The following is a 24,119-nucleotide window of genomic DNA, read 5'->3' on the forward strand; positions in this document are numbered from 1 at the left end:
CTTTTATGATGTTGTACATGAGTGTTAGTATGGTGTTGGGCATTAAACTATACGTTAAATAGTAAGAAATCTAGTTGACCACCTTCTTTTTTATTTTTGACAGCGTTTTTATGATATGGGCCACTTGTTTCTTTTTTTTAAAGAAAATGGTCAACCCGTAAATTCTTCATCAGGTGATCTATCTGCCTTTTTGACTTTTCTACTGTCACAAAAGCATACACTCTTTAACTCAACAAACAAAAGATAATTTGTTCGATTTCCAATGCTAGATAATTACATACAAAAATGGATAAAAACGGTAACATCTGAAATTGTGACTTTTGTGAAGATGGTAAACATTGAATGTCTAAACAGATAATTAGAAAATGTTTTTCTGTGAAATGTCTCACACTGACAGCTCAGACATTAAAACACCAATTGTTTGAGGATATTTGAACTTGTGGACTTCTGCTATGCTCGTACGTAGATGCGCGTGCACACCACATCATCGGCTCCGAAAGTCTGAAACGAGATTGAAGACAGAAAAAAGGAAATCTGATTAACATCGTCATCATCAGCAGTCTCTTGTTGCTTCAGTAAAGTTTATCTTTAATCATCAGACCTTTTTCTTACTTTGAGACCACTTACACAGCCAAGTTTAGACCGCTCTGATATTATTGCCTAGTGCCTTCACCTGGGGGGTGGCTGAGGTTTCTTTATTAACAGGCAATTCCGTCTTTTTATACTTAAAGGTAAGGTACGGTACGTTTATTTATATAGCACATTTTCAAACAGAGGCAATTCAAAGTGCTTTTCAAGACAACAGAAAGGTCACCTATTATCCAAAATACACTTTTTCATGTCTTTTTTATACATAAATATGTGTCGCCAGCATGTTACAAGACTCAGAAAGTCTCAGGAAAAAAGATTCTCTCTTTTTGTCCGGAACCATATATATAATCAGCTGGTAACACCCGTCCACTTTATCACCTGAATCTCCTCCTAGAGCACCATTGTGTTCTTTTAACCAATCATCTCTCAGAGGGGCGTGGCCAGCAGCAGCTCATTAGCATTTAAAGATACAGACACAGAATCAGCATTTCTGAAACAGGGGTTTATGGGATGCTACAATGCACGATCTGTTTGGTATTTCGAGCCAAACACTTCAGAGACATGTTTCGTATATACCTGAGAACTATAATATATTGTTGAAAAGGAGTATAATAGGGGACCTTTAAGTAAAATTTGAAAGGCCTTATTGTTATACTACTTAAAGTCAAAGGTAATTGCAAAAATTACTTAAATATCAAGTAATTAAATTCTTACTGTATATGTCAACACAGTATCTTACATTTATAATTTACATTTACCAATAATGTAAGAGCCTTTTAATATTGTATTTTTTCTTTAATACTTTGTTTACTACTGGGTAAATTAGTACTGCATTTATCATTTATTGATTTGGAAAATATAACTGTCAAAATTGTTCTTCAGTACAATAGTTTGTAGCATTCAGGCATTGACACTAAGCATATAAAACAACATAACCATCATCTTGTGAAAACAGTTTTCTGGTTTCCTGAAGTCTTTCAGTTGTCCAAATGGCAGTTGAAGTAATTGTCCCTCTTCACCGCATTATAAAAAGCTTAATTTTCATTGTGTTGTAGTCCCTAAATGTATCACTCATATGATGCTCTTTCGCCAATAATGACCTAAATGCCTGCTCATATTGTGGTCTTAATTTGGATCAGCTGTCTGCTTAAAGAAACAGGTGGAGAAAAGCTGATATGAGAATGGGGAGAAAAACATTGCATGCTGCGGTTCATGGGGTTTATGTGTCCAAGGATAAAGATGTATGGAAGTCCCAGGGGCAAAGCACTATGGCCAACTGCACTGCGCACATTATCATTATCTCATGCTGTGTGGCGGCACGGGGAAACAGGGCAGGATGTGAAAAATGAAGCCCAGGCGACTCCATCTGGCACGTGGCGAGATGCCGAGGGAGACATTAACTGGAGGTAACACCACGGTCCATTGGCATTTCTCAAGAGCAAGATCAATGAGACCAATTAAAGCCCATTCGAGGACACACACACACACACACACACAGATCTGGACCCCCGACTAAATCACAGCCACACAATCTCATCTGGCTCCAGTCCCATCATAAAGTCGCCAGTGCACGGCTGTATTAATCTTTTAAAAAATCGATATTTATTGGATTGAAATGCATATAAAAAAAAGTATATGAGGTTCCTCGCATGGACAAGTATTTATTCTACTTTTTATGTAGACTCGCCGAATGATCTTTGTGCCCCTCTTCGATCACTGTGAGTGCAGTGAGCAGCGCCATGCTGTCTTCATTAGGCCCCTCATCCATCCATCTCCCCCTGGGACCCTCATGCTCTCATCTGCTGGACAGTGCTTTTATTAGACTGAATGTGCTTTTTATCTGTCTATACTGAGCCACATGCCTCTGTACACTGAGAGGAGATGGACATCTTGTTGGAAGAAGACGGATGTTTTATTTCCCTGATGAACGAGCATAACTACCACACAGCAACAGTTGCCAATAGATTTTATCTCTAAAATAAATCTCATAATAATGTAAACGGGTCTACAATCATTATAGTTGAGAAATGAAACAAGTGTTACATTTGTAGTTCATGTTCTGACTGAAGTTTTGGACTACTCCAACCAACCAGTGCAGTTTAAACTTTGCCGTTACCAATGTGCCACTGTTTTACTATTTAGTAATTCTGTGTTGTCTATGTTCATACTGACACCATGACCAATGAAGTCTAATTTAACTGGGTAAACAATCATCCTAATCTCCCTACAGTACATGTCTTCTTCTTTGACATATGGCTGAATACAAAAGGACTAAACCATGTAGGCTTTCTAAGACTACATTTAAATTACTGTTAGCATAAATTACCTTGAATTTGGTGCAGTATGTAATATCATTTTGTGTTGTGTAATTTATGATCTGATCCCAGCAACAATATACTGACTTAAACACAAGTATCTGCGTGCAAAGTAACCCATCTGTCATCACCCCCCCTCAGCATTCAGCAGTATATTTAACTTGTGTAGTAAAACCAGAACTTTATTTGCAGAATATTACAGAGCCTGTTAAACTAATACTCATTATTTAGTTTTATTAATAAATTAGTTATGTGTACATCTACTGACGTCAATATAAAATATTTCACAGTCTGGATTGCCTCAGAGCCAAACATCTTTGCTTCAACATCGTTCAAATCTAAAAATCCAAACAATGCATTAGTTGGGGTGTAATATGAGGGATTTTCGTTTAATTACAAACCAGCAGGGAATATATATCGGACCTCTCCCACATTGTATTATAACTTTTTTTCCCAATGATTCAACCCCACATGCCGATCAGATTACATCCCATCACTCCAACATGCACAGACAGACGTCCACACCCTTATCTTAAATAAAAACAGATTTGGTGCGGTTCAAAACGTTTGTTCCCAGTTTGGAAACCTGCCTTCTGCCTAAATTAAAGCCCCTCAAGTGTTTTCCTGAGTGCCTCTCTGCAGAGGTGAGTCCATCACAGACAAACTGGACTTTGTTGACCAGCTGGCCAATAAATCCAAGCAGACCCAGATGTTTACAGGAACTAAACCTCTTTGTCTTAGTGATCTTGAGTTTACAGGCTGACGTGTTTCTGATGTGTGCAATATCACTGAGTGCAGTCCAACATCATTCGTGAGGCAGTTAAATGTTAGTGTGTTCCTTTGAAATCTAGACTAAGTTTCTCCGTGGATCCCCTGAATCTGCCTTGCTGTAACAAATACTTCACCTGCTCTCAGCCTACATGGTCTACATGTTAGAAAACCTCTTTTAATATGAATTTAAATAGATATATTTAGTTCATATTTCCTTGATGTGAACAAATAATGAAATGTAAGAAACAATGCATCATGATAATGTACTGCCTCACAGGTGCAGGCATGTTTATTCACACCCTCATTTGGCAGAAGAAGGAAATACCAACGGTGTTTCAAAATGGCCATGGGAGTTCAGAACATTTCCCAGGAACTACGTAGTTTTTTGGGTAAATTATTGACCAGATCACATTTCACATCTGGTGTCACCACCCAGTTATGGCCTGTCTTGACCATCTGTCTAGTTTTGGTTTCTGCTTGTGCTGTGATTGTGTGTTATATCCGCCTGAAGTTTATTACAAGTTGCTTTATTCAAAAATAAATCTCATTTGTGAGGCCATGTTTGTTCCACGTTCCAAGTATTTATGCTAAGCTAGGCTAACCAGCTTCTGACTGTCCTTTTAATGTATAGATATGAGAGGTAGGTTATCAACCTTTCCTTTAACTTTGGCCCAAAAAACTTTGAATAAGCCAAAATGTGAAACTATTCAAAAAGGATATGCTACAAAGCAACAGTGTTTTTTTTTTTTTTAAAACGAATTGAGGACTGTGTTTAAGCAATCCCCTGATTTCTTATTGGCAGACAGAGATGTAGAAACAGGAAATGGCCCATGTATTTAAAGACAGCGACCAAACCTGACACCTCATCCAACTTTCAAAACATCTGTTCATCTATCTGATGAGAGATCTTTTATGAAAATTGGAGTCATTGAATCCACATCCGTCTCCAGGCTGATGGGAGGAGAGCATTTGGGAGCCGCAACTTTATAAAAGAAAACACAGAGAACTATTTGCTTTTTAGAGAAAAGGGGCTGATCATGAAGACACATGTGGACCCATAAATGCTTTATACTCTTGATTAATTTGAGTCAACATCTGCATGTAGCACTCTTACTTCTCACCCATATTTCACTTATAGTAAATTAAAATAAATAGAACTGCTCACCAGTATGAGTTCATCCCCATTGAGTTCTCGGGTCCAGAAGGTCTTCGGGCCGTTCCCGCTCAGTAGAGTCTGTTTGCAGTACATCTTGTTTTCTGTTTCCCAAGTGGCCAAGCTCTGTAGAAAAAGCCGCACTTTCATGAGGTTTCCTATATTTATTTCCTCGATCTTAGCCGATTTACAGACTGTGTTAATCACTAGTCAGTCTTCAGGGATTCTTTTTGCATGTTTTACCCTGAATAATAATACTTTTCAGATGTATCTGGTTCGTTGTTAGCTTGTTCCTTGCAGCCCTACATTTTAGCATAATATAATGCTTAAGGGTAAAACCAATTGCACTCATAAAGTTCTGGTTACTTATCACAAGGAATAAAACACCACGTTTGCTTTTTTTTGGTGCTCATATTAAGGATACAAGTCAGGCTCTCTCATCCTCTTCTGTTTTATTTCCACCATTCTTTTAAAAATCTGTCTCCTACAAGTCTCCACATTTCATAAGATGTCCTTTTTAACTTTCACCGACTTGCGTGTCGTTGGTTAATTCTTTTTTTTGGTTAAAGTTAAATTATCCTTCAATGATAGTGAAGTTAAATATTAAGATTTTTATTTTAGAACATTCCAGAGTGAGGTTTTGTGATCCAGTGGGAAACCCCAATACTTAAAACAAAAAGCTACACAGTCATTTAAGAGGAGGAGACATGTACATTGATAGAAAATTAATCATGTACTGATTAATCAGATTACCTTACACTTTCTGCCGTCCAACGTCTCCTCATTAAACTCCTCTCCCATGAGGAAGTTGATCTCCGTGGTGCGGACGGTGGTGGAGGTCTTGATGTAGAAGTGCTCATCGTTCTGCCTTATCTCCACATGGGGCTTGGACGCAGCCGCCACTGCCACCTTCCTCAGCATTGCGTTCACTCCTGAGAACACACACAGAGCTACAGTGTGAATACTACACAGCGCTGATCAGTCTGTGGAGGATAAGACCCTGACTTACAAAACCACTTTGATCCCACCTTTAACCACTAAGAAATACTTTGTCTGTATTTTATCACTTGATATTGAGTTGTGTCACGTCACATTTTCTGTCTGCCTCTGGCACCAAAGACATGGGGAGAAAAAGATCTGAGTTAATGTTACAGATGTGAAACTTGGCCTATTTACCAAAGGAATGCATACAGATAGTCATCAATCTGAGTTCAAACTAACCCTTTATTAGTTGTCAGGAGAAGATTTCACAGTATAAGGCAGTGGGTTTTCATATTTAAAAAAAGGGTCTTGAGATTGTTATCAGCAGATGTTGCAAATATGGAGGCTGCAGTGACAAGGTGATGAGGGGGAGGAATGCTGCTTTGTTTGGCTCTCCTGTACCTCATGATAGATTCTGTCCTCCAAACAGCGGGAAAGCTATTAACCCTTCCTGTCACACATTACAGTGAAAACAATCAGATGAGAGAACGCTTCAGTCTGTTTCCCATCCATCCTCCTTGGAGTTCATGTTCTCTCCTCCTGTAATTAAAACCAGTTGTCCTCCACTTTGGAACAAGCAGTGCCGGTGGTAAATGTGGTCTTTTGCAACCATACATCTAAAAGCAATTTAAACAGCAGCCTAACCTGCCTATGGTCGAGCTGAAATGAGGTATTTAGACATTGGATTGTTGGATCGTGGTGGGAAAAAGATCATCTTTAATTGTACCTTTTTTTGATCAATCAGTTATTTTGTTAAGATGCTTACAAAAAGTATAATCTCCAATCTGTACCTCAAGTTTCAATTTTTTTCTTCTTCTGTTTTTTAACAATAGAAAATCAAAAATCTATTCATTTAACTTCATCTCTGCATGCATTTCAAAATGAACCTTGATTGCAGTCTGTATTCCAAGTACGATATCTACATCTATCGCACAGACCTCCTTCCTGTTCAGTCAATACATCATTTCAGAAACCTAAAACTAAAATGCAATCAAACATTCATAGAAAAAGAGAAAATTATCCTCACCCAGAGCTTTGAGCAAATCTTCGAAATTCTCGCTACTTTTCATTTTCCAGGTGCCTGCAAAATTGGGCATTTTTTCTTGTGGGGTTCTAGATGTGTCTCAGCCTTTCGTCTCCTGTCGTCTGTCTCCTCTGCTCCCTTTCTCTTCAGGCTCTTTCTTTCTCTCCCTCCCTCTCCTCCCTGTGTGCAATGATCTCACACAGCAGACCCCATTCCCCCTCCACCTTAGTCTCCTCTCCCACACACCCATTACACACACACACACACACACACACACACACACACACACACACACACACACACACACACACACACACACACACACACACACACACACACACACACACACACACACACACACACACACACACACACACACACACACACACACACACACACACACACACACACACACACACACACACACACACACACACACACACACAGTAAATGGTTTATTCTCATTATAGAATAGAATAATTGTGCACAAATTATGGTTCAGTTGAATGTTCTTGATGTCTCTTCATCTGATCGGACTGAGATTTATTTAGTGGAACTTAAGAGAGTATTTACACAAATATTTATTTAACTAAGATTTGTTTTTATACAAATGTTCCTACTTTGCCTTTTATGTAGGTATTTATCCACCAAAAGGATTATATTCTCTCTTCCTTTAATACAAAATGTGTAGTGTGGTGAAAAAAATATATTGCACCTACATTGGGTTAATTTAATTTCAAAGTAGTTTAAATTTGATACCAATTCCATTCACCCCCACTGGGAGGAGGAAATCACACACAAAAAATGCAGTACAGTTTTAGTTTGTTTGTTGTTCAAATATATGTATTACTGTAATGTTGGTGGATCTACCCTTAATGTAAAGCAATAAAAGATCATCAACGATTTCAAAAAAGGTTTTGTTGTGCAGTCATGCATGCAGCTGTTGTAGAAACACTGATACTGAAAGGATAAGTTCATATTGTTCTTAAAGTACATCTTAAAAAATACTTGTTTGTCTTTTGTACATTAACACAGTTGTTGGTCACTTCACTTGAAGAGATCCATTGCTAACGTGATTTCAATGTAATCATGATTAAAATGTGTTTATAGTTCTGCCGAAGTTAAACAGTCTGAGTTAGATTCATTTGGGCATTTTCTAAAGTTGTTTACAAAGTTGAAGAGAAGATAGTTGATTTGTGGAACTCAGATTGACTGCAGAAGCCTTTTGTTACTGGAAAATACATTTAGCATGAAGCAAATGGATTTTATCTTCCAAAAAGTGAAGACATCTTTTATAATACTTTTGAAATGAGGAGGCTGGATTAATGTTTAATAGTTGATATTGAAAGGCATCAACATAGATAATTCAATCACCTTTCTAAAACGTCTTTGTCCTTTGCTGCTTTTCAAAACACTCTATATTTCCTACACTCTATCCCACCTATTATTCTCCACACACACACACACACACACACACACACACACACACACACACACACACACACACACACACACACACACACACACACACACACACACACACACACACACACACACACACACACACACACACACACACACACACACACACACACACACACACACACACACACACACACACACACACACACACACACACACACACATATATCCCTTGAGGATGAGAGGCCCTTCCTCTAACCCCGACCAGCTCAGATTTGTTTCCTCTCTGACAGCCCCTCATCCATCTTTCTGACAAAGTGCCTTCCAGACACTGGCTGATAATTAATGCAGAGCAGGGAGCACTCCGTCATCCCACCATGATCCGTCAGCCCGTTTGGTTCATTCATTAGGAGATTTGGGGCAAGCATCTATAAATGTAGGGGCATGTTTCTTTTCTGCTGCCATCCAGAAATTAGGATGTTAAATATTAATGTTGGTTATGAAATCTTCCTTTAAATGTATCACCATATGTCATAGGTTATGTGTTTATTCTGCAGTAATTTCTCCACTTAATGAATAGATGTATATGTTGTATGTTTTATTCCCCACCATTTTTGAAAAATTAAGAAAATCTTTGTAATGACAAACAAAAAATATAACTTTTTAAAGTTATATTTTAAAAGTCGATTTTGTAAATGTTTAAGAAAAAGTATATAATATTACAACAAGCACCAGCATCCTTAAATTGTATTGATCATCAAATGTTTAAATTGCTTGAATAATTGACTAATTATTATTGACTAATACTAAATGTTGCAGGGCCATCCTTACAGCAAAATCAGCCTCAGTCGATTCTTTCACCTCATTACATAACATGACAGATGACCTTTGGTGTCAGTGTCACCTTCAATAAGACGTATGGACGCCCTACAGTTATGAGAACATCAAGGAAACGCATCACTCACCTGCTCCCATCTTTTCTCCCAGAGCTTCTGAAATGCAAAAAAGAACTCCCTGAGGGCAACAAAACGAACAATAGTCAAAAATACCAATTTGAAAAAGCAGCAAACGTTCATTAGCTTTATGTTTGAACATGTGTAAATAATCAGTGACTTTAATCAACCAAATAGATGAACCACGACATGGTGGGATGACAAGCAATGTGAAATCTTTACAAGACAGTTAACAGGAGGTTAATCTCTGCAATCACACTTTGAATTACACAAATAAATTCCAGACTTTAGTCAAAATTATTAAAGAGGATTCTCTTTTCCAAACAAGGTTTGTCGACTTTAGAGTTAGAGTTCATTGGGTGTTGCATCTTGGCATGGGCTAGGAGCAGATTTATATATAACTTCAGAAAACATTACAGGATGTTCAGGGCTTCATTTTAAACAAACGCAGGTAAAGGAATTTGCCTTCAATCTAACACCGCCCCCTTCAGCTTTGTCCGTGATGAAAATAACAGTGACATAATGTAAGCTCTTAAACATAATGGGTCATTTGAAAGTTGAACACTTCTGTGGTTATAAACGCCAAATACATAATGAAAATAAATAAGGTATAATGCATTCCTTTATCACATTATTCACACAATGTACAAGTAATACACTATCACATTTTGAATATTGCACAAAACAACTTCAATCATTCTCCAATTCCTGGAAGCTACCAGTACACAAAATAATTTATTGACCAGCGCGATCATTGCAATATGTTTTACAATATCAAACAGCCAGCATATTAGTATGTTACAAAAAGGCTGATCAAATATTGTACTCATGTATTTTTTCTGTTTTGCGTGGAATTTGTCAAATCACTTGCTTGGACTCAGTTTGTGCAGCGTACAAAACAACAGTAAATTAAATACCCCGACAACACAGGCTGCCATGACACACCGATTGTAACTCTACTCTTCTTCTCGCACATTCAGCAAAAACAAAAAGCAGATTTTGCATCTTGCATATACTATGAAGGCAAATATTTTTTTTAAAAGGCTAAATTAAATATACATAGATGCCAGTGACAAAGTGGAGGAAAACAAGCACTTTGAAAACCTGTTTACTTCTGACGTGAATGCGTCATCATACATTAAATGACCTTTCTCTGAAGCCTGATCAAAACCAGTCTCTTTTTTGTATGCATGCCCAACAGCAATCTGTCTCACAAACTATCAAAGATAAAAACATGTTATCAGGAATCACTTTCACTTTCCTCCACCGCAAAGAAGCTTGAACATGATTGTAAAGCGTGTAAAATCCATTGTCTAAAAGTTGGATAAATGTGTCTGCATCTTCCAGTGTAAAAGCAACATGTTAGTCACCCCTTTAAAGTACATTAAATAGCACCAGCCATGTTAAGCAGCAATACAAACTGAACCTGGATCTGGTGTGAATATTAATGGCCGAAAGGTTTTTAATCTACAAGTAATATGTTTGAATTATCACATAATTAATGTCCGACACACCGGTACTGTGATTCAAAAGTGGCCTGATTTCATTTTGTTCCCCAGGTTGTTCTTTAAAAAAAACGCAGAGTTTTTATATGAGGTCTCATTAGGGCTAACATGGCACGTGGTCCATATGTCATCAGTGCAGATTTCTTCTACCAGTGTCTCGAGTCCACCAGCTCCGGTCGCAAACTCATTTTTTTCAGCGTCTCGTAGCCGACCACCATGACGATGGCAGTGGGCGTGGACGAGATGATGCGTGCTGAGAGTCCTTTGGTCAGCCCCCAACAGCCCTCCTCTTTGATCAGCTGATTGAACGTCTCGATGACAGAAGATCTCCCTTCAACCTAAAAAAACATGTTATTTGTAACCACAAACCGTTATTGCCTATGACTGGGTGTTGTACATTCAATTACATCGATTCATTCAGATTTGTGTAGCCAAACATGCCATTTATGGCTTAACTATTGGCATATCTCAAACATTAGAATCTGGATTTTGTGTTCCGTGAATCGGTTATTCAACATAGCAGGGTCAAACTGTCTGATGGATCCACAGTAAAGGAAATGTACCTGCACTCTGGCTCTGACCACGTCCATTGGGTTGGTGACAGTTGAGGCAGTAGCGGCAGCCAGAGGTCCGGCCATGGCTTGTAGAATCAGATGAGGGCAGTCACTGGGAGCCAGTTTAGAGAGCTGCTCTGTTAAACATTACACAAACAGATATTTGATTGACAACAAAGCAATAACTGTTGTATTCATTATAACTGCAGTCGTACACATTCACTGAGGACATACTGATACTCATAAACGACATACCAAGTATTTAGAGAAAGTGCACTTAGCACAGAACTTTTTTTGTGCATGATAGTTGAGAAAAAAATGTCAGCCACTTACCAGCATAAAAATGATAAAAAGGCCACCAGACAGCACTGTTTGGGATATAGGTGAGCAGAGATGCCACATATCCCCTGTAGAAGCCCCGGAAACCATCAGCAGCAAAAATCTGAGACATGATGGTCCTGGTTTGGCCGAACATTTGTTTTGAGTTCTTACTGTCAGCATTGAGACGAAAGCGGGTGAGGTGCTCCCCTTGGCCCTGCATCATCAGCTGCTGAGAGACCACATCTATAGGAACAGTAATGCTCTGAGCCACCAGAGAGGCTGAGCCGCCCGCCACCAGGGACTTGAACGTATTGTCATCAGAATACTGGGAGACATACTTCCTCACCAGCTCATAGGTGGTGATGTAAGCCTGGCCTGAGATCAGTGTGAGGGTGTTGACCATGAAGCCACGATAAAGGCCTCGAACACCCTCAGCCCGCAGAATCTTGAAGAACGCGTCAAAGGTGCCGGTATACAGTGACGTGCCTCTCTGCACCTGCAGCAGGGTGCGGATCAGAGTCGCTGGGTAGACGGTGGCCCGGATGCTCATCGTCATGAACACCCCGAAAGAGTAGAACTTCCTTTTATCGAGGTCCTCCCACTCGATGATCTGGATGTTCCTTTTCTCATGCATCCTGTCAGCTGTAGGTGCCCCCTCATCAGACTGATTCCTAACAGCAAAAACAGGGTGGTGAGTAAACAAGTTTTACTAAGAGTGGAAGTTCAGGGATATGCTTTAGTTGGACACCAACCAATGAAAACATCAGGTGTGAAAATTGTAACGTTTTTTGGTTTCTTCTCTAGAACAAGAGGGCACTAAAGCATCTTGGTCAAATCTAGTTACCATGAGATTAAACATAAAAACATCATTGCCATCCTGGGGTTAGATATTAGAATGACTCAGATATTGGCTGGTGGCTTAATTGCATTAATGCAATAAATGGTCTAATATTGTCATTGATCATAGATTTCTAATACTGCCAACAACAGCCTAGTTTTCTCTAGGAGTACAACCATGTACCACAGCAGCACTACTTATTTACCTGAACTGACTTTGCAGTGAAAACAATCATGTTAAAATAGTTAACTACTTCTCCTTGAGCAATAATGTTGATATACAATTATGACTGAGTGAGAGTTCAAAGGTCGTGCTGCAAGACACCAAGCTAAAAGCTAACCACGAAGATGTGATAAACCAATTAGCTTAGATACAACAACATTAAGGCATGTCGACAATATGATCGTGTTCATACAAATATCGCTCTTCTTGGTCACCCAGTAGCTAATCACCAGTTAAGTTTAAATGCAGCATTCTGTGCATGACCCCAGGCTCAGCAACACCGGTCAGAGGACACCGTGTTCCCACCCGGTGTGAAGCGAAATGACAGCTCCCTGAGCAGCCGTGGGTTAACCAATAACACGTATGAAAGCCAACAAAGTAAGTCGAACAAAGACCGCACGAGTCGTATAATAAAATGTGCCAGTGGTTTAAACTTGTGTTTAGCTAACAAGGAGCTAGCACTGGGTAGCGTTAGCATTGTTATGATTAGCAAGCACTTACCTTTTCGTACAAATGTTTATTACACAGTCAGGACAAAGTTGGTCTGACTTAAAACATTATGTTATCGGCCGATTTAAAAAAAAATGCAATTCTGAGTAACGTCTTACAGTTATACTAAGGACGTTCGACGTAGTTAGCTTCCTTTTAACTACTCAGTCAACTTCCGCTTCCCATTCAAACAGCATGCTGATGAAACCATAGACATATAAAGAGAACAACCAATGACACTGCAGAGCTGCTTCTTCTTCTTCTTCCTCTGGATTTCGGGCAGACTGGATGCTTCCTGCACATTTCCTTCTCTCAGTTCATTCAATCAATTGAATTTGTTACATGATATATTATAGGTACACTAGCTATACCCTGCCTTGCCCTTGTGTGGTCATGGCGTCGTATACCTGGCTGTCTTATACATAGTCCCCGGACAGGTGTGAGGTTGGCAGCCTGAAAATAAGAGAACACATTTTTTAGCTGCCTAATTCACATTCATACCAACATGGGCTAGTGCCCAAGGAAACCCCGCTGTGTCGCCAGTCTGCTTAATAGTATACAATAGAACCATCAGACCCAGCACCAGTATGTGCTCTACTTACTACAAAAGTTGATGTTGGGTCTCATCTTCATCAAAGGAAATCATTGGACATTTTTGTTGATGTTACAACAAATCCAAGATAGTTCAATAAATTACGGTTTTATATTTTATTAACCACCCATGTTTAAACTTTGTTTTATTAAATGTTATGACATTAACTTTGATCGGTTATGACATTACCTTCTGATCGGTTATGACCATGGTTATTATGACCATAGACTGTAAGGTTATGACCATAGACTGTATATATAAGGTTATGACATTACCTTCTGGTCGATCCTCCTGCCGGAGGGTAGCGCTGCTGAGCGGCTTCTTCATCTCGACAGCACCCCGTCGTGTGAGGAAACATTAAACTGAAAGTAGTGGACCTCTTATTCTGTAGGAAAACTACGCCAACTTAGACCATTCCACCTAAGGTAATATATTCATATTTTAATATGTACTGCAGTATGCTTTTAGTCCACCACCATTTCAGAGTAGGCCTATAGGTATATTTTGACTCTGACCATTCAGAGGACTTCCTTTATTATGAACTAGCTAGCTGGTTAGCATGCTAACGACCTAGCATGCTCAGATATTGCAGATTCATTCTGTACAGCAGCAACTAGCTAAGCTAGCTTAGCTGTCAGATACTTAGGCACAGATACAAGTGAATAGACTTTTACTGTTGTGAGTTAAAGTTGTGTGCCAATAAAGCATCAGAGACTTTCTTGACAATTTATACTTTTAAAACTGTAGGGAATGATACATTTACTCAAGTATACATGAAATGAAAACTATTATCAATACAAACTGAAACGTTTATACGCTCACTGTTTGGTTTCTGCTGGTCGTGCTTATCATCTTATATTTTACTTTGCACGACAGTTTCAGTGACGGGAAAAGATGGTGAGTAGCTGTCATAAATATCTTAATGCATGTTAAAAATATTACGCTACCCTTTTCCTCAGCTAATTCCAGGTTTTTCTTTTGTTGTTTAGTCTCGTAGATATGATTCCCGAACAACCATCTTTTCCCCTGAAGGCAAGTCTTGAATCTACACCATCACTTTAATTGGATCACTTGTATACGTATTGTTCGTTATTGTTATGCAGTTTTCTCTATACATGTGGCTTTTGGTATGCTAGATATCTTGGTAAATGTAAAGTTTTCTTATTAAAGATATTTATTCTAAATCTAGTTGAATGTGATGTTGGTTGAGGTATGCTTTTCTATGATGTTTAGACTGTTGGGTTTAACTGCTTTTACAAAAAACGTTGTCTAGCTTATTTAACTAGCCATTGTGTTTTTAGATACACGTTTCTTTGAGGTTTGGGGTGTTATAATAAAGTTCTGTGACTGAATTTCACAGGGCGCCTGTATCAGGTGGAGTATGCGATGGAGGCGATCGGTCACGCTGGCACATGTCTGGGGATTCTAGCAAATGATGGCGTGCTGTTAGCAGCTGAGCGACGCAACATCCACAAACTGCTGGACGAGGTTTTCTTCTCTGAGAAGATCTACAAGCTCAATGAGTGAGTGATCTGAACAGCAGAAATACTTTTCAGCACCCACGGCTTGGCCTATTCATACCATTAAAAACCTTCGTCATCATTTTTTCAGTCTGACGTACTATAATCTTGTTATGGTCTTGTTTTTTCAGCGACTTGGCCTGCAGTGTTGCTGGGATCACATCAGATGCCAATGTACTGACAAATGAGCTGCGGCTTATTGCACAGAGGTGAGTTTCAGAGGAAATCCTGACACCCATGTTTTAGTTTTGTCCCAAAAAACGATTTATTTTAAATTGTTTCTTACGCAGCCAGAAGCAGTACATGTATTGTGAGATCATGGTGAATGAAGACATTTGTTAAGCAAAACTATTTTAATTGTATCTGGTTAAACAAGTGAAAACAACATTGCATAATCTTTCAATAAACACAGGAACATTCATATTTAATTGAAAAGGCGTAAATATACAGTTCTGCAAGGACAAACTTTAGATTTGTACTCGCATTGGCCATTAACCTCTGATCTGTTTATTTGGTTCTCAGGTATCTTTTGCAGTACCAGGAGCCAATACCGTGCGAGCAGTTGGTGACAGCCCTTTGTGATATCAAGCAAGCATACACACAGTTTGGAGGTGAGCTACACTGTAGTCTGCTTTACTAGTTTAAAGCTAGTATCCTTTTATGTATTTGAACCTGAATCAAACATCTCCTGCAACATATTGTCAATTGTAACATTTCCATTGTGCATGTTAGCTACAAGAATATTTAGACCACTTTCTAATTTTTGTGTAAAAGTACAGTTGGGTTTTGGCTTTCTGTAACAGCTGTTTGTGGTTCATCTTGACAGGTAAGAGGCCGTTTGGTGTCTCTCTTCTCTACATGGGCTGGGATAAACATTACGGCTTCCAGCTGTACCAGAGCGACCCCAGCGGCAACTATGGAGGCTGGAAGGCAACCTGTATTGGCAACAACAGCGCTGTAAGTCTGAAATGACACAGATAATGGAAATCAATGAAAGGATCAAGGCAGTGTCATATGGAAGTTTTCCTGAATTTGAACAGCATACATAACATTGTATTAATTTATTGGATGTTTTTGATCTAATCTAAGAAGAACTTAATGTGACACATTACTCTGCAACACTTAAACCAGTAATTCTTAGATGCCAGTGCAATCTTCACACATAATGGGCCATACATGTATCCATATAACATTGTGAATGTTTATTGTGTTCTTCCTCTGTATGGTGTTTGATGTGTTGTCTTCTTGGCCTCAGGCTGCAGTGTCCATGTTGAAGCAGGACTTCAAAGAGGGTGAGATGAGTCTGTCCTCCGCCCTGGCTTTGGCTGTCAAAGTGCTGAATAAAACAATGGATGTAAGCAAGCTCTCAGCGGAGAAAGGTGAGATTCAAAACTCCTAAATTGGCGCAGCTAACGACCTTTACTAGCTTTAAATGTTATGCTGTATGCGCTGTACTTCTGTCGAGATGTACTGAAACAGGTACTCACTATTTAATCACCAGAATGTGTTTATTGCCTTGTTGCCAGAGAGTGTTTAGTTGCAACAGCTTGATGTATACACTAACGTAATGCTGTTTCACATTTACTGCTTCAGTGGAGATTGCCACCCTGACACGGGAAGACGGGAAAACAAAAATCAAGGTGCTGAAACATAAAGAAGTCGAGGAACTCATCAAGCAGCACGAGGCTGAGGAGGCCAAGGCTGAGAAGGTCAAAAAAGACAAGGAGCAGAGGGAGAAGGACAAATAGGCAAACATTCTTTTTTTTCTCCTGTCACCAAATCCTGTATTGTTTTGTCTTTTACATTAAAAGTTTGGAAATGATGAACGTGTTGTTGTCTGTACTGGTGTCACAAAATTAAGGTACATGTTTTTATTCTCACCCTATCAAAACAATTTTTTTCTTAAGTAATTAAAAAAACTCGTATCTCTTCCAATAAGTGAGACGTAACAAACGATTCAACAGTAGCTAAGTTACTACAAGATATATATTACTTAACCACATTTATTTTGCCATGTCTTCGAGCACCTATTGTGCAGTGCAACTTTTTTATTTGCCACATGATGGAGCTGTCCATCCAGTGGATGCACCTTTACAGTAATGTACACCTTTTTTGATTTTGTAATTTTACTAACCCATTTATGAAATAATAAAAAATCTTGGATTCTTAATTTGTAATTTTATCATACATCACATTGAGCCTACAGCTTTATTAGAATATTGTAATTGTGATGCAGTGCTTTCACACTATAACAACGAAGCAAGTTCAAATTAATACATTTATTTCAACAGTCACATTAAAACAATTACTAAATCAGCCGACTATCACCTTAAGAATATATCGAGGATTGACACAGCAGGATTTGGAAAAACTTGTCCATGCTTTTATCTTCAGTAGACTGGACTGTAATGGTGTCTTCACAGGTCTCACTAAAAAATCTATTAGAAAGCTGCAGCTGATTCAGAACGCCGCTGCTCGAGTCCTCACTAACACTAAGAAAGTGGATCACATCACTCCAGTTCTGAAGTCTTTACACTGGCTTCCTGTGTGTCAAAGAATAGATTTCAAAATACTGCTGCTGGTTTATAAAGCACTGAATGGTTTAGGCCCAAAATACATTTCTGACCTTTTGCTAAATTATGAACCATCCAGATCTCTCAGGTCGTCAGGGACTGGTCAGCTTTCTGTCCCCAGAGTCAGAACTAAACATGGAGAAGCAGCGTTCAGTTATTATGCTCCAAATATCTGGAACAAACTCCCAGAAACCTGCAGGTCCGCTGCAACTCTGACTACTTTTAAATCCAGACTAAAGACTTTATTTTTGCCGCTGCTTTTAATTGAACTATTCATATCTTAAACTGCACTCTAAACTTTTATTCATATATTTTTTCTTTTAATGTTTATTTTTATTATCTTTGCTTTTTAATGATTGTTTTTAAATGCCATTTTCTTAATGTCCTTCATTTTTGTAAATCACTTTGAATTGCGTTGTGTTGAAAGGTGCTATATTATAAAAACAAAAAACAGATGCTGTATTGTCGTTTTATGTTTGAGAAGTTGTTTAATATATAATTTATATATTGGCCATATTTCTGATGGAATGGGAAAAATATAGTAAAAACTTGAATTAAAAGTATTACTACAAAATATGTTTTACTTTTAGCTTTGATATGAATGTCAATATATATATATGAAAATATATCCACCTAAGGCAATATTAGTATATACCAGAGAGAAAAAGATAAATAGATTACTATTTTTCTGACAAATGTAGGTGCGACTAGATGAAACGATAGTTACGGCTGTAACTACGGTTCTATGAGTCCCGGATGACCGCCAGAGGCGGTGCTTTAGCACTGGATATGTCCATCGCGCGCATGCGCAGCTCGAGTACCAATAACAACAAAGTCACCTGTGACCCACGTGACACCGGCTACATCAGCCGGTGTCGACAGAGGATCTGTTCCCAGAATCTTCTCGCGAGCACACAAGAATTCTGAGTGACAGGAAACTCTGGCGGTCATCCGGGACTCATAGAACCGTAGTTACAGCCGTAACTATCGTTCTATTTCGTCCCTACTGACCGCCAGAGGCGGTGCTTTAGCACTGGATGACCTATACCAACCATGTCATGAAGAATCCAAGCACTTACTCACCTAGTTGGAAGCAGCGGAGCTTGGTCACAAGACCACCCCCAGGGGGTGAGGAGTGGCGACATTGACCCGGTAGAACCTGGAGAATGTGCCAGAAGACGCCCATGACGCCGCGGCGCAGATGGTCTCCAGGGGCACCCCTCTTAGGGCAGCCCACGATGTTGAGACGCCTCTTGTAGAGTGGCATCTGGCCCCTGATGGCGGGGGGCGGCCACTGGCCCCATAGGCACATGTGATGGTATCCACCACCCAGTGGGACAGCCGCTGCTTCGAGAGAGCACGACCCTTCCTAGTGCCGCCATGGCAAACGAAGAGCTGCTCTGACTGTCGTATACAGGCCGTAGCATCAATATACGCCCTCAGGGCACGCACAGGGCACAGCAACTCAGGTGTGCCGTTCTCCTGTGGAATGTTAAAGCGTGCCAGCTGGATAGGCCGATTGGAGTGGGCTAGTGGAAGCACCTTGGGCAAGAACGCCACATTCGGCCAGAGGGTGACACCCGAGCCATCGGAGTTCCACCTCAGGCATGTACTGCTTACGGAGAGGGCATGAAGCTCTCCGACTCGCTTCCCTGAGGTTATGGCAAGCAGAAATGCTGCCTTCAGGGACAGCCATTTAAGCCCGACCTGGGCCAGGGGTTCGAAGGGAGGAGATGATAGGGCATCCAACACTAGGGGCAGGTCCCAAGCCGGGGTGCTAGGGGGGCGCTGCCGTAGAGCCCCTCTTAGAAAGAGGGACACCAACCTGTGGCGCCCCACTGTGGCGCCATCGACTCCGACATGTCGGGCAGAGATAGCAGCCATATACACCTTCAAAGTGGAGTGAGAAAGTCCACTATCCAGAAGGGACTGCAGAAACTCTAAAATGGTGGCCACGGAGCAATGTCCCGGATTCTCAGCCTTACTCACACACCAGTGGGAGAAGAGCCTCCATTTGCACTCATACTGTGCCCGAGTGGATGGAGCTCTGGCATTCAGGATAGTTTCCCTGACAGATGCCGTGACACCGCTCAACAGTGGGTTGGGCCCTGCAGAGGCCAAACCCAGAGCTGAAGGCGCTGAGGGTCGGGATGCCAGATCTGACCCTTGAGCTGTGACAGAAGGTCCTTCCTGTCGGGGAGACGCCACGGTGGGCTGCCGCAGAGACTGCGTAGCAGTGGGAACCAGACTCTCCCCGGCCAGCGGGGGGCGACTAGAAGGAGCCTGTGCCCCTGAGTAAGGACCCTCTGAAGCGTCTGAAGTATCAGAGGCAACGGCGGGAAGGCATACAGGAGAGTGTCCGGCCAGTCGTGCGCCAGGGCATCCTGACCCAATGGGCTGGTCACCTCCGACCAGGAGAACCAGAGGGGGCAGTGCCTCGACTCTTCCGAGGCAAAGAGGTCCACCTCGGCCCTGCCGAAGAGGCTCCAAATTATCTCCACCACCTCCGGGTGAAGCCTCCACTCCCCCGGTGGAGGCTTGCGCCGTGAGAGGAAATCTGCGACCTGATTCAGGTCCCCTGGCAGAAAAACTGCCCGCAGACTGGTGAGGCGGGGGAGCGCCTAAGGCAAGAGGCTCTGCGAAACGCGGAGCAGCTGTGCGGACCTGGCGCCCCCCTGGTGGTTGATTTGGGCAACTGCGGACATGTTGTCCGAACGAACGAGCACATGCCTGCCCGCCAGTTGGGGTAAAAAGTGCATGAGTGCGAGCAACACCGCCCGAAGCTCCAGCACATTGATATGGCGTGCACCTTCCTGGGCAGACCACTGACCCTGCACGGTCCTGCCCTGCCACACTGCACCCCACCCCGAGAGACACGCATCCACAGTGACAGTCTCCCGGCGGGATGGGATGGTGCCCATGGGCACACCCCTCAGGAGATAGGCCCTGTCCCTCCAGCGGGACATAGAGTGGCGGCACCGCTGAGACACCCTGACTCTCTTGTGCCTGTGCCGCTTGGCGTCCAAGTGACGGCTGTTCAGCCACATCTGCATGGGGCGCAGTGACAACAGGCCCAAGGGCACGACGGCTGAGGCAGCTGTCAGTCTGCCTAAGAGCCGGAGGAACTGTATGTAAGGCACTTTCTTGCCTAGTCTGAAGATGCGAAGATGGTGGGAAATGTCGTCCACACGACGAGGTGTCAAGTAGGCCCTCGTGGTGACCGAATCTAGGACCATCCTCAGATAAGTGACCTGCTGGGAAGGGTCCAGGCAACTCTTCCCGGTGTTCACTGTCAGGCCCAACCGGGCAACGTGGGATGAGAGGCGCGCCGTATCCTGGGCCCCTTGGGCGGGGACGGCGCGCAAACCAGCCAGTCGTCCAGGTATGGCAGGACCTTCATGCCCTGTGCCTGCAGGGGAGCGAGCGCTGCCGCAACAACCCTGGTGAACACCCTTGGGGAGAGGGAGAGACCAAAGGGAAGCACCCGAAACTGATAATGTCGGCCCTGAAAGGCGAATCTCGAGAACTTCCGGTGATGGGATGCAATTGGCACGTGGAAGTAGGCGTCCCTCAAGTCCACGGTTGTGAACCACTCCCCCTGTGTGACAACACGAAGGGTGTCTGCTGTGGTTAGCATATGGAAGGGTATTACCCTCAGGAATCTGTTGATTCCTCTGAGGTCCAGAACTGGACGGAATCCGCCAACTTTCTTGCTCACAAGAAAGTACGCCGAGTAGAACCCCCCGCCCTGACGCAGGGGGTCCACTGGCTCGATTGCGCCTTTGGCCAAGAGGACGGACAACTCTTGGGCTAGCGCTAAGGCCTTCGCCGGGTCCTTGACAACTGTCATTCTGACCCGGCCGAAGGCTAGGGGCCGGCGTCGGAACTGCAACTCGTAGCCCTGGGTTAGTGTGGAAACCACCCAGGGGTCGGAAATACAGGCAGCCCAGTAGCTCAGCTGCTGCTGGGAAAAACAGCCGACGACCGGCCCCGGGACTTCAGGGCCTAGCCCCCCGGCCCCTGGAGCCCCTCGGGGGGCGCCGGTAAGGCTCTGAAGCGCGAGGCCGCCTGGAAGCCAGGCGACCTGGGGCACGAAAGTCATTGGCCGGTTGAGTGGGCCGCTGCGAACTCTGCCGACCACCCCAGTAAGCCGGTGGCTGAGCGCGGCTGCTAGAGCGGCCCCTGGGCCTGCCGGGAGCGGCCGCGGGACTGCGAAGACCCGAGAGCTGCTACCTGGTCTGCCTCGCTTGGGCAGCGCGCTCCAGTGTCTCCAGGGCAGCTGACCCAAACAGCTCCCCTGGCTCGACTGGCACGCTACGTAGGACTCTCCTACATGTCTCCGTTAGTGGTGACTGGGCCAGCCAAACCTGGCGACGAGTCTGTACCAGAAAAGACATAACTCGTCCCAATTCCCTAGTCATTAGGGCAAAGGCCTGCAGTGATGCATCGCTGAGGCCCAGCAAAGGAGGCTCGGCCGGAGCCTGCTGCAGCGAGGCGGAGACGGCCAGCATTAGATGGGAGAGGGAGTTCCCGATACGACCCATGCGTGCCGCTGCGTCGTAGGCCCTACAGAGCAGCCCATCCGTGACCCTGCACTGAGGCTGAGGGCACCTGACCTCAGGCCTTAAAGCCTCGTCAGGAGCCAGAATCAGGGAGGCGATGGCAGGCTCAATGGGTGGCATGCCACCCAGCCCCACCCTCGCCGGGTCCTGCATGGCAGCCAAGGTCCGGGCATCGGAACCAGTGCGGCTAAAGGCCCTGGTGTCCCTCCAGCATGCCTGGAGCTCCCTCAGGTACTCCTCTGAAGGAGGAACGGTGAGGGGGACACGGGCTGGGTTACGCCTGAAGAAGGCACTAGCCGGAGCCAAGTTGGCCTGCGGAACCGGAATCTGCAGGTGCGCCAAGGCCGTACGAATGATGGCCGCCATGGAGCCGTCCTCCCCGTCCTGCAGAGACCCCGGAGCAGAGGAGAGGGAAAACTCCTCGAGCGGGACCTCGTCCTCCGTCTCTTCATTGAAGAGGTTAGCCGAAGCCGCTAGCGACAAGGCATCCTCATACAGAGGTGCGGCAACCGAAGGAGGGGCGGCAACCAAAGGAGGGGCGGCAACCGAAGGAGGGGCAGCAACCGAAGGAGGGGCAGGCGGCCCGCTAGCAGCCCCTATACCGGGCCCCGGCTGAAGGGCCACGAGGAGCGACTTCATCGTGTCCATGTCGGTAGCTAGCTGATCCACTTTAGAGGACAGCCTGTTCCTAGTCCTCTTATTGGGGGGTGCACCCATGGCCATCGCTCCCTCAAGTCGCCAGGGACGGTCGAACTGATCTGGGGGAGGATGTGACCAAGAGAGGTGTCCGTTGGCTGCCGCCAGACGTTCCACCTCAGTGATTCTAGCCACTCTGAGTGCCCGGGGCATGCAGCTACAGTTCATGCAGGCCCCTACCGTGAGAGCTTCCCTTAGATGCTCGAGGCCGAGGCAAGAGGGGCAACGGTCGTGGCCGTCCTCGGGCTCGAGAGAAGCCATACAGGCGCTACATGAATGAGCCATTCTGTAGGTAGCCAGATGCAGAGAAGCCGGGAGTGGGTGCGGGAACACAGCCTTCACCAGCTACCTGCCCTTCACTGGCTGAGCTCGAGGCGAGTGCCAGATGCAGCGTAACCGGGAGCGGGTGCGGGAACACTGCCTTCACTGGTTAATTTACAGACGAATGCCAGACGCAGCGTAACCGGGAGCGGGTGCGGGAACACAGCCTTCACCAGCTACCTGCTAAACAGAAAACACAAGGCAGTTTAGCGTCTACCAGGAGCGGGGGCGAGAACACTGCCTTCACTGGTTAATTTACAGACGAATGCCAGACGCAGCGTAACCGGGAGCGGGTGCGGGAACACAGCCTTCACCAGCTACCTGCTTAACGGAAAAAACCAGGCCGTTTAGCGCCTACCAGGAGCGGGGGCGCAAACACTGCCTTCACTGGTTAAACTGAAGACGAACGCCAGATACAGCGTAACCGGGAGCGGGTGTGGGAACACAGACTTCACCAGCTACCTGTTTAACAGGATAAACACGGCAACTTTAGCGTTAAATCAGAGGCGAATGCCAGCTGTAGCTAAAGAAAAAGAACGGCACGGGAAACTCCGGTGCTCAACCCGGTGTCAGCCGAGTGGCTGCAGCCGCTACTGCTAACTAGCCAGTACAGCTCAATGCCAATGAAGTTTAGCTCAATGCTAATGAAGTTTAGCTCAATGCTAATGAAGTTTAGCTCAATGCTAATGAAGTTTAGCTCAATGCTAATGAGGTTT

General features: G+C 43.5%; 3 protein-coding genes across 4 annotated transcripts; 1 reads left to right on the forward strand and 2 right to left on the reverse strand.

The window, feature by feature from the left end:
* Nucleotides 1-74: 74 nt before the first annotated feature.
* Nucleotides 75-7,023, reverse strand: LOC117464376 (cellular retinoic acid-binding protein 1). The gene is made up of 4 exons (XM_034106774.2): nucleotides 6,839-7,023; nucleotides 5,584-5,762; nucleotides 4,843-4,956; nucleotides 75-501 (listed from the first exon to the last, which is right to left on the reverse strand). Exons 1-4 carry the CDS (start codon nucleotides 6,906-6,908, stop codon nucleotides 451-453), a joined length of 414 nt encoding a protein of 137 aa, XP_033962665.1. The 5' UTR covers nucleotides 6,909-7,023; the 3' UTR covers nucleotides 75-450.
* Nucleotides 7,024-9,323: 2,300 nt separating this feature from the next.
* On the reverse strand, nucleotides 9,324-13,906 carry slc25a44b (solute carrier family 25 member 44b). 2 transcript variants are annotated; one of them, XM_034106803.2, is made up of 4 exons: nucleotides 13,371-13,906; nucleotides 11,603-12,261; nucleotides 11,279-11,406; nucleotides 9,324-11,053 (listed from the first exon to the last, which is right to left on the reverse strand). In XM_034106803.2, the coding sequence occupies exons 2-4, from the start codon at nucleotides 12,222-12,224 to the stop codon at nucleotides 10,862-10,864; spliced, it is 942 nt and encodes a 313-aa protein (XP_033962694.1). In that variant the 5' UTR covers nucleotides 12,225-12,261; nucleotides 13,371-13,906; the 3' UTR covers nucleotides 9,324-10,861. The 2 variants fall into 2 exon arrangements, with proteins under 2 accessions (XP_033962694.1, XP_033962687.1); XM_034106796.2 differs by lacking the exon at nucleotides 13,371-13,906 and adding an exon at nucleotides 13,152-13,353.
* A 141-nt stretch (nucleotides 13,907-14,047) lies between these two features.
* LOC117464399 (proteasome subunit alpha type-4-like) lies at nucleotides 14,048-17,073 on the forward strand. Its single transcript, XM_034106813.2, has 9 exons — nucleotides 14,048-14,156; nucleotides 14,608-14,628; nucleotides 14,721-14,763; nucleotides 15,092-15,254; nucleotides 15,383-15,460; nucleotides 15,774-15,862; nucleotides 16,078-16,208; nucleotides 16,507-16,630; nucleotides 16,845-17,073. The coding sequence occupies exons 2-9, from the start codon at nucleotides 14,626-14,628 to the stop codon at nucleotides 16,997-16,999; spliced, it is 786 nt and encodes a 261-aa protein (XP_033962704.1). The 5' UTR covers nucleotides 14,048-14,156; nucleotides 14,608-14,625; the 3' UTR covers nucleotides 17,000-17,073.
* Nucleotides 17,074-24,119: the final 7,046 nt, after the last annotated feature.

This window comes from Pseudochaenichthys georgianus, chromosome 3 (genome assembly GCF_902827115.2).
Source record: "Pseudochaenichthys georgianus chromosome 3, fPseGeo1.2, whole genome shotgun sequence".
NCBI lineage: Eukaryota > Metazoa > Chordata > Actinopteri > Perciformes > Channichthyidae > Pseudochaenichthys > Pseudochaenichthys georgianus.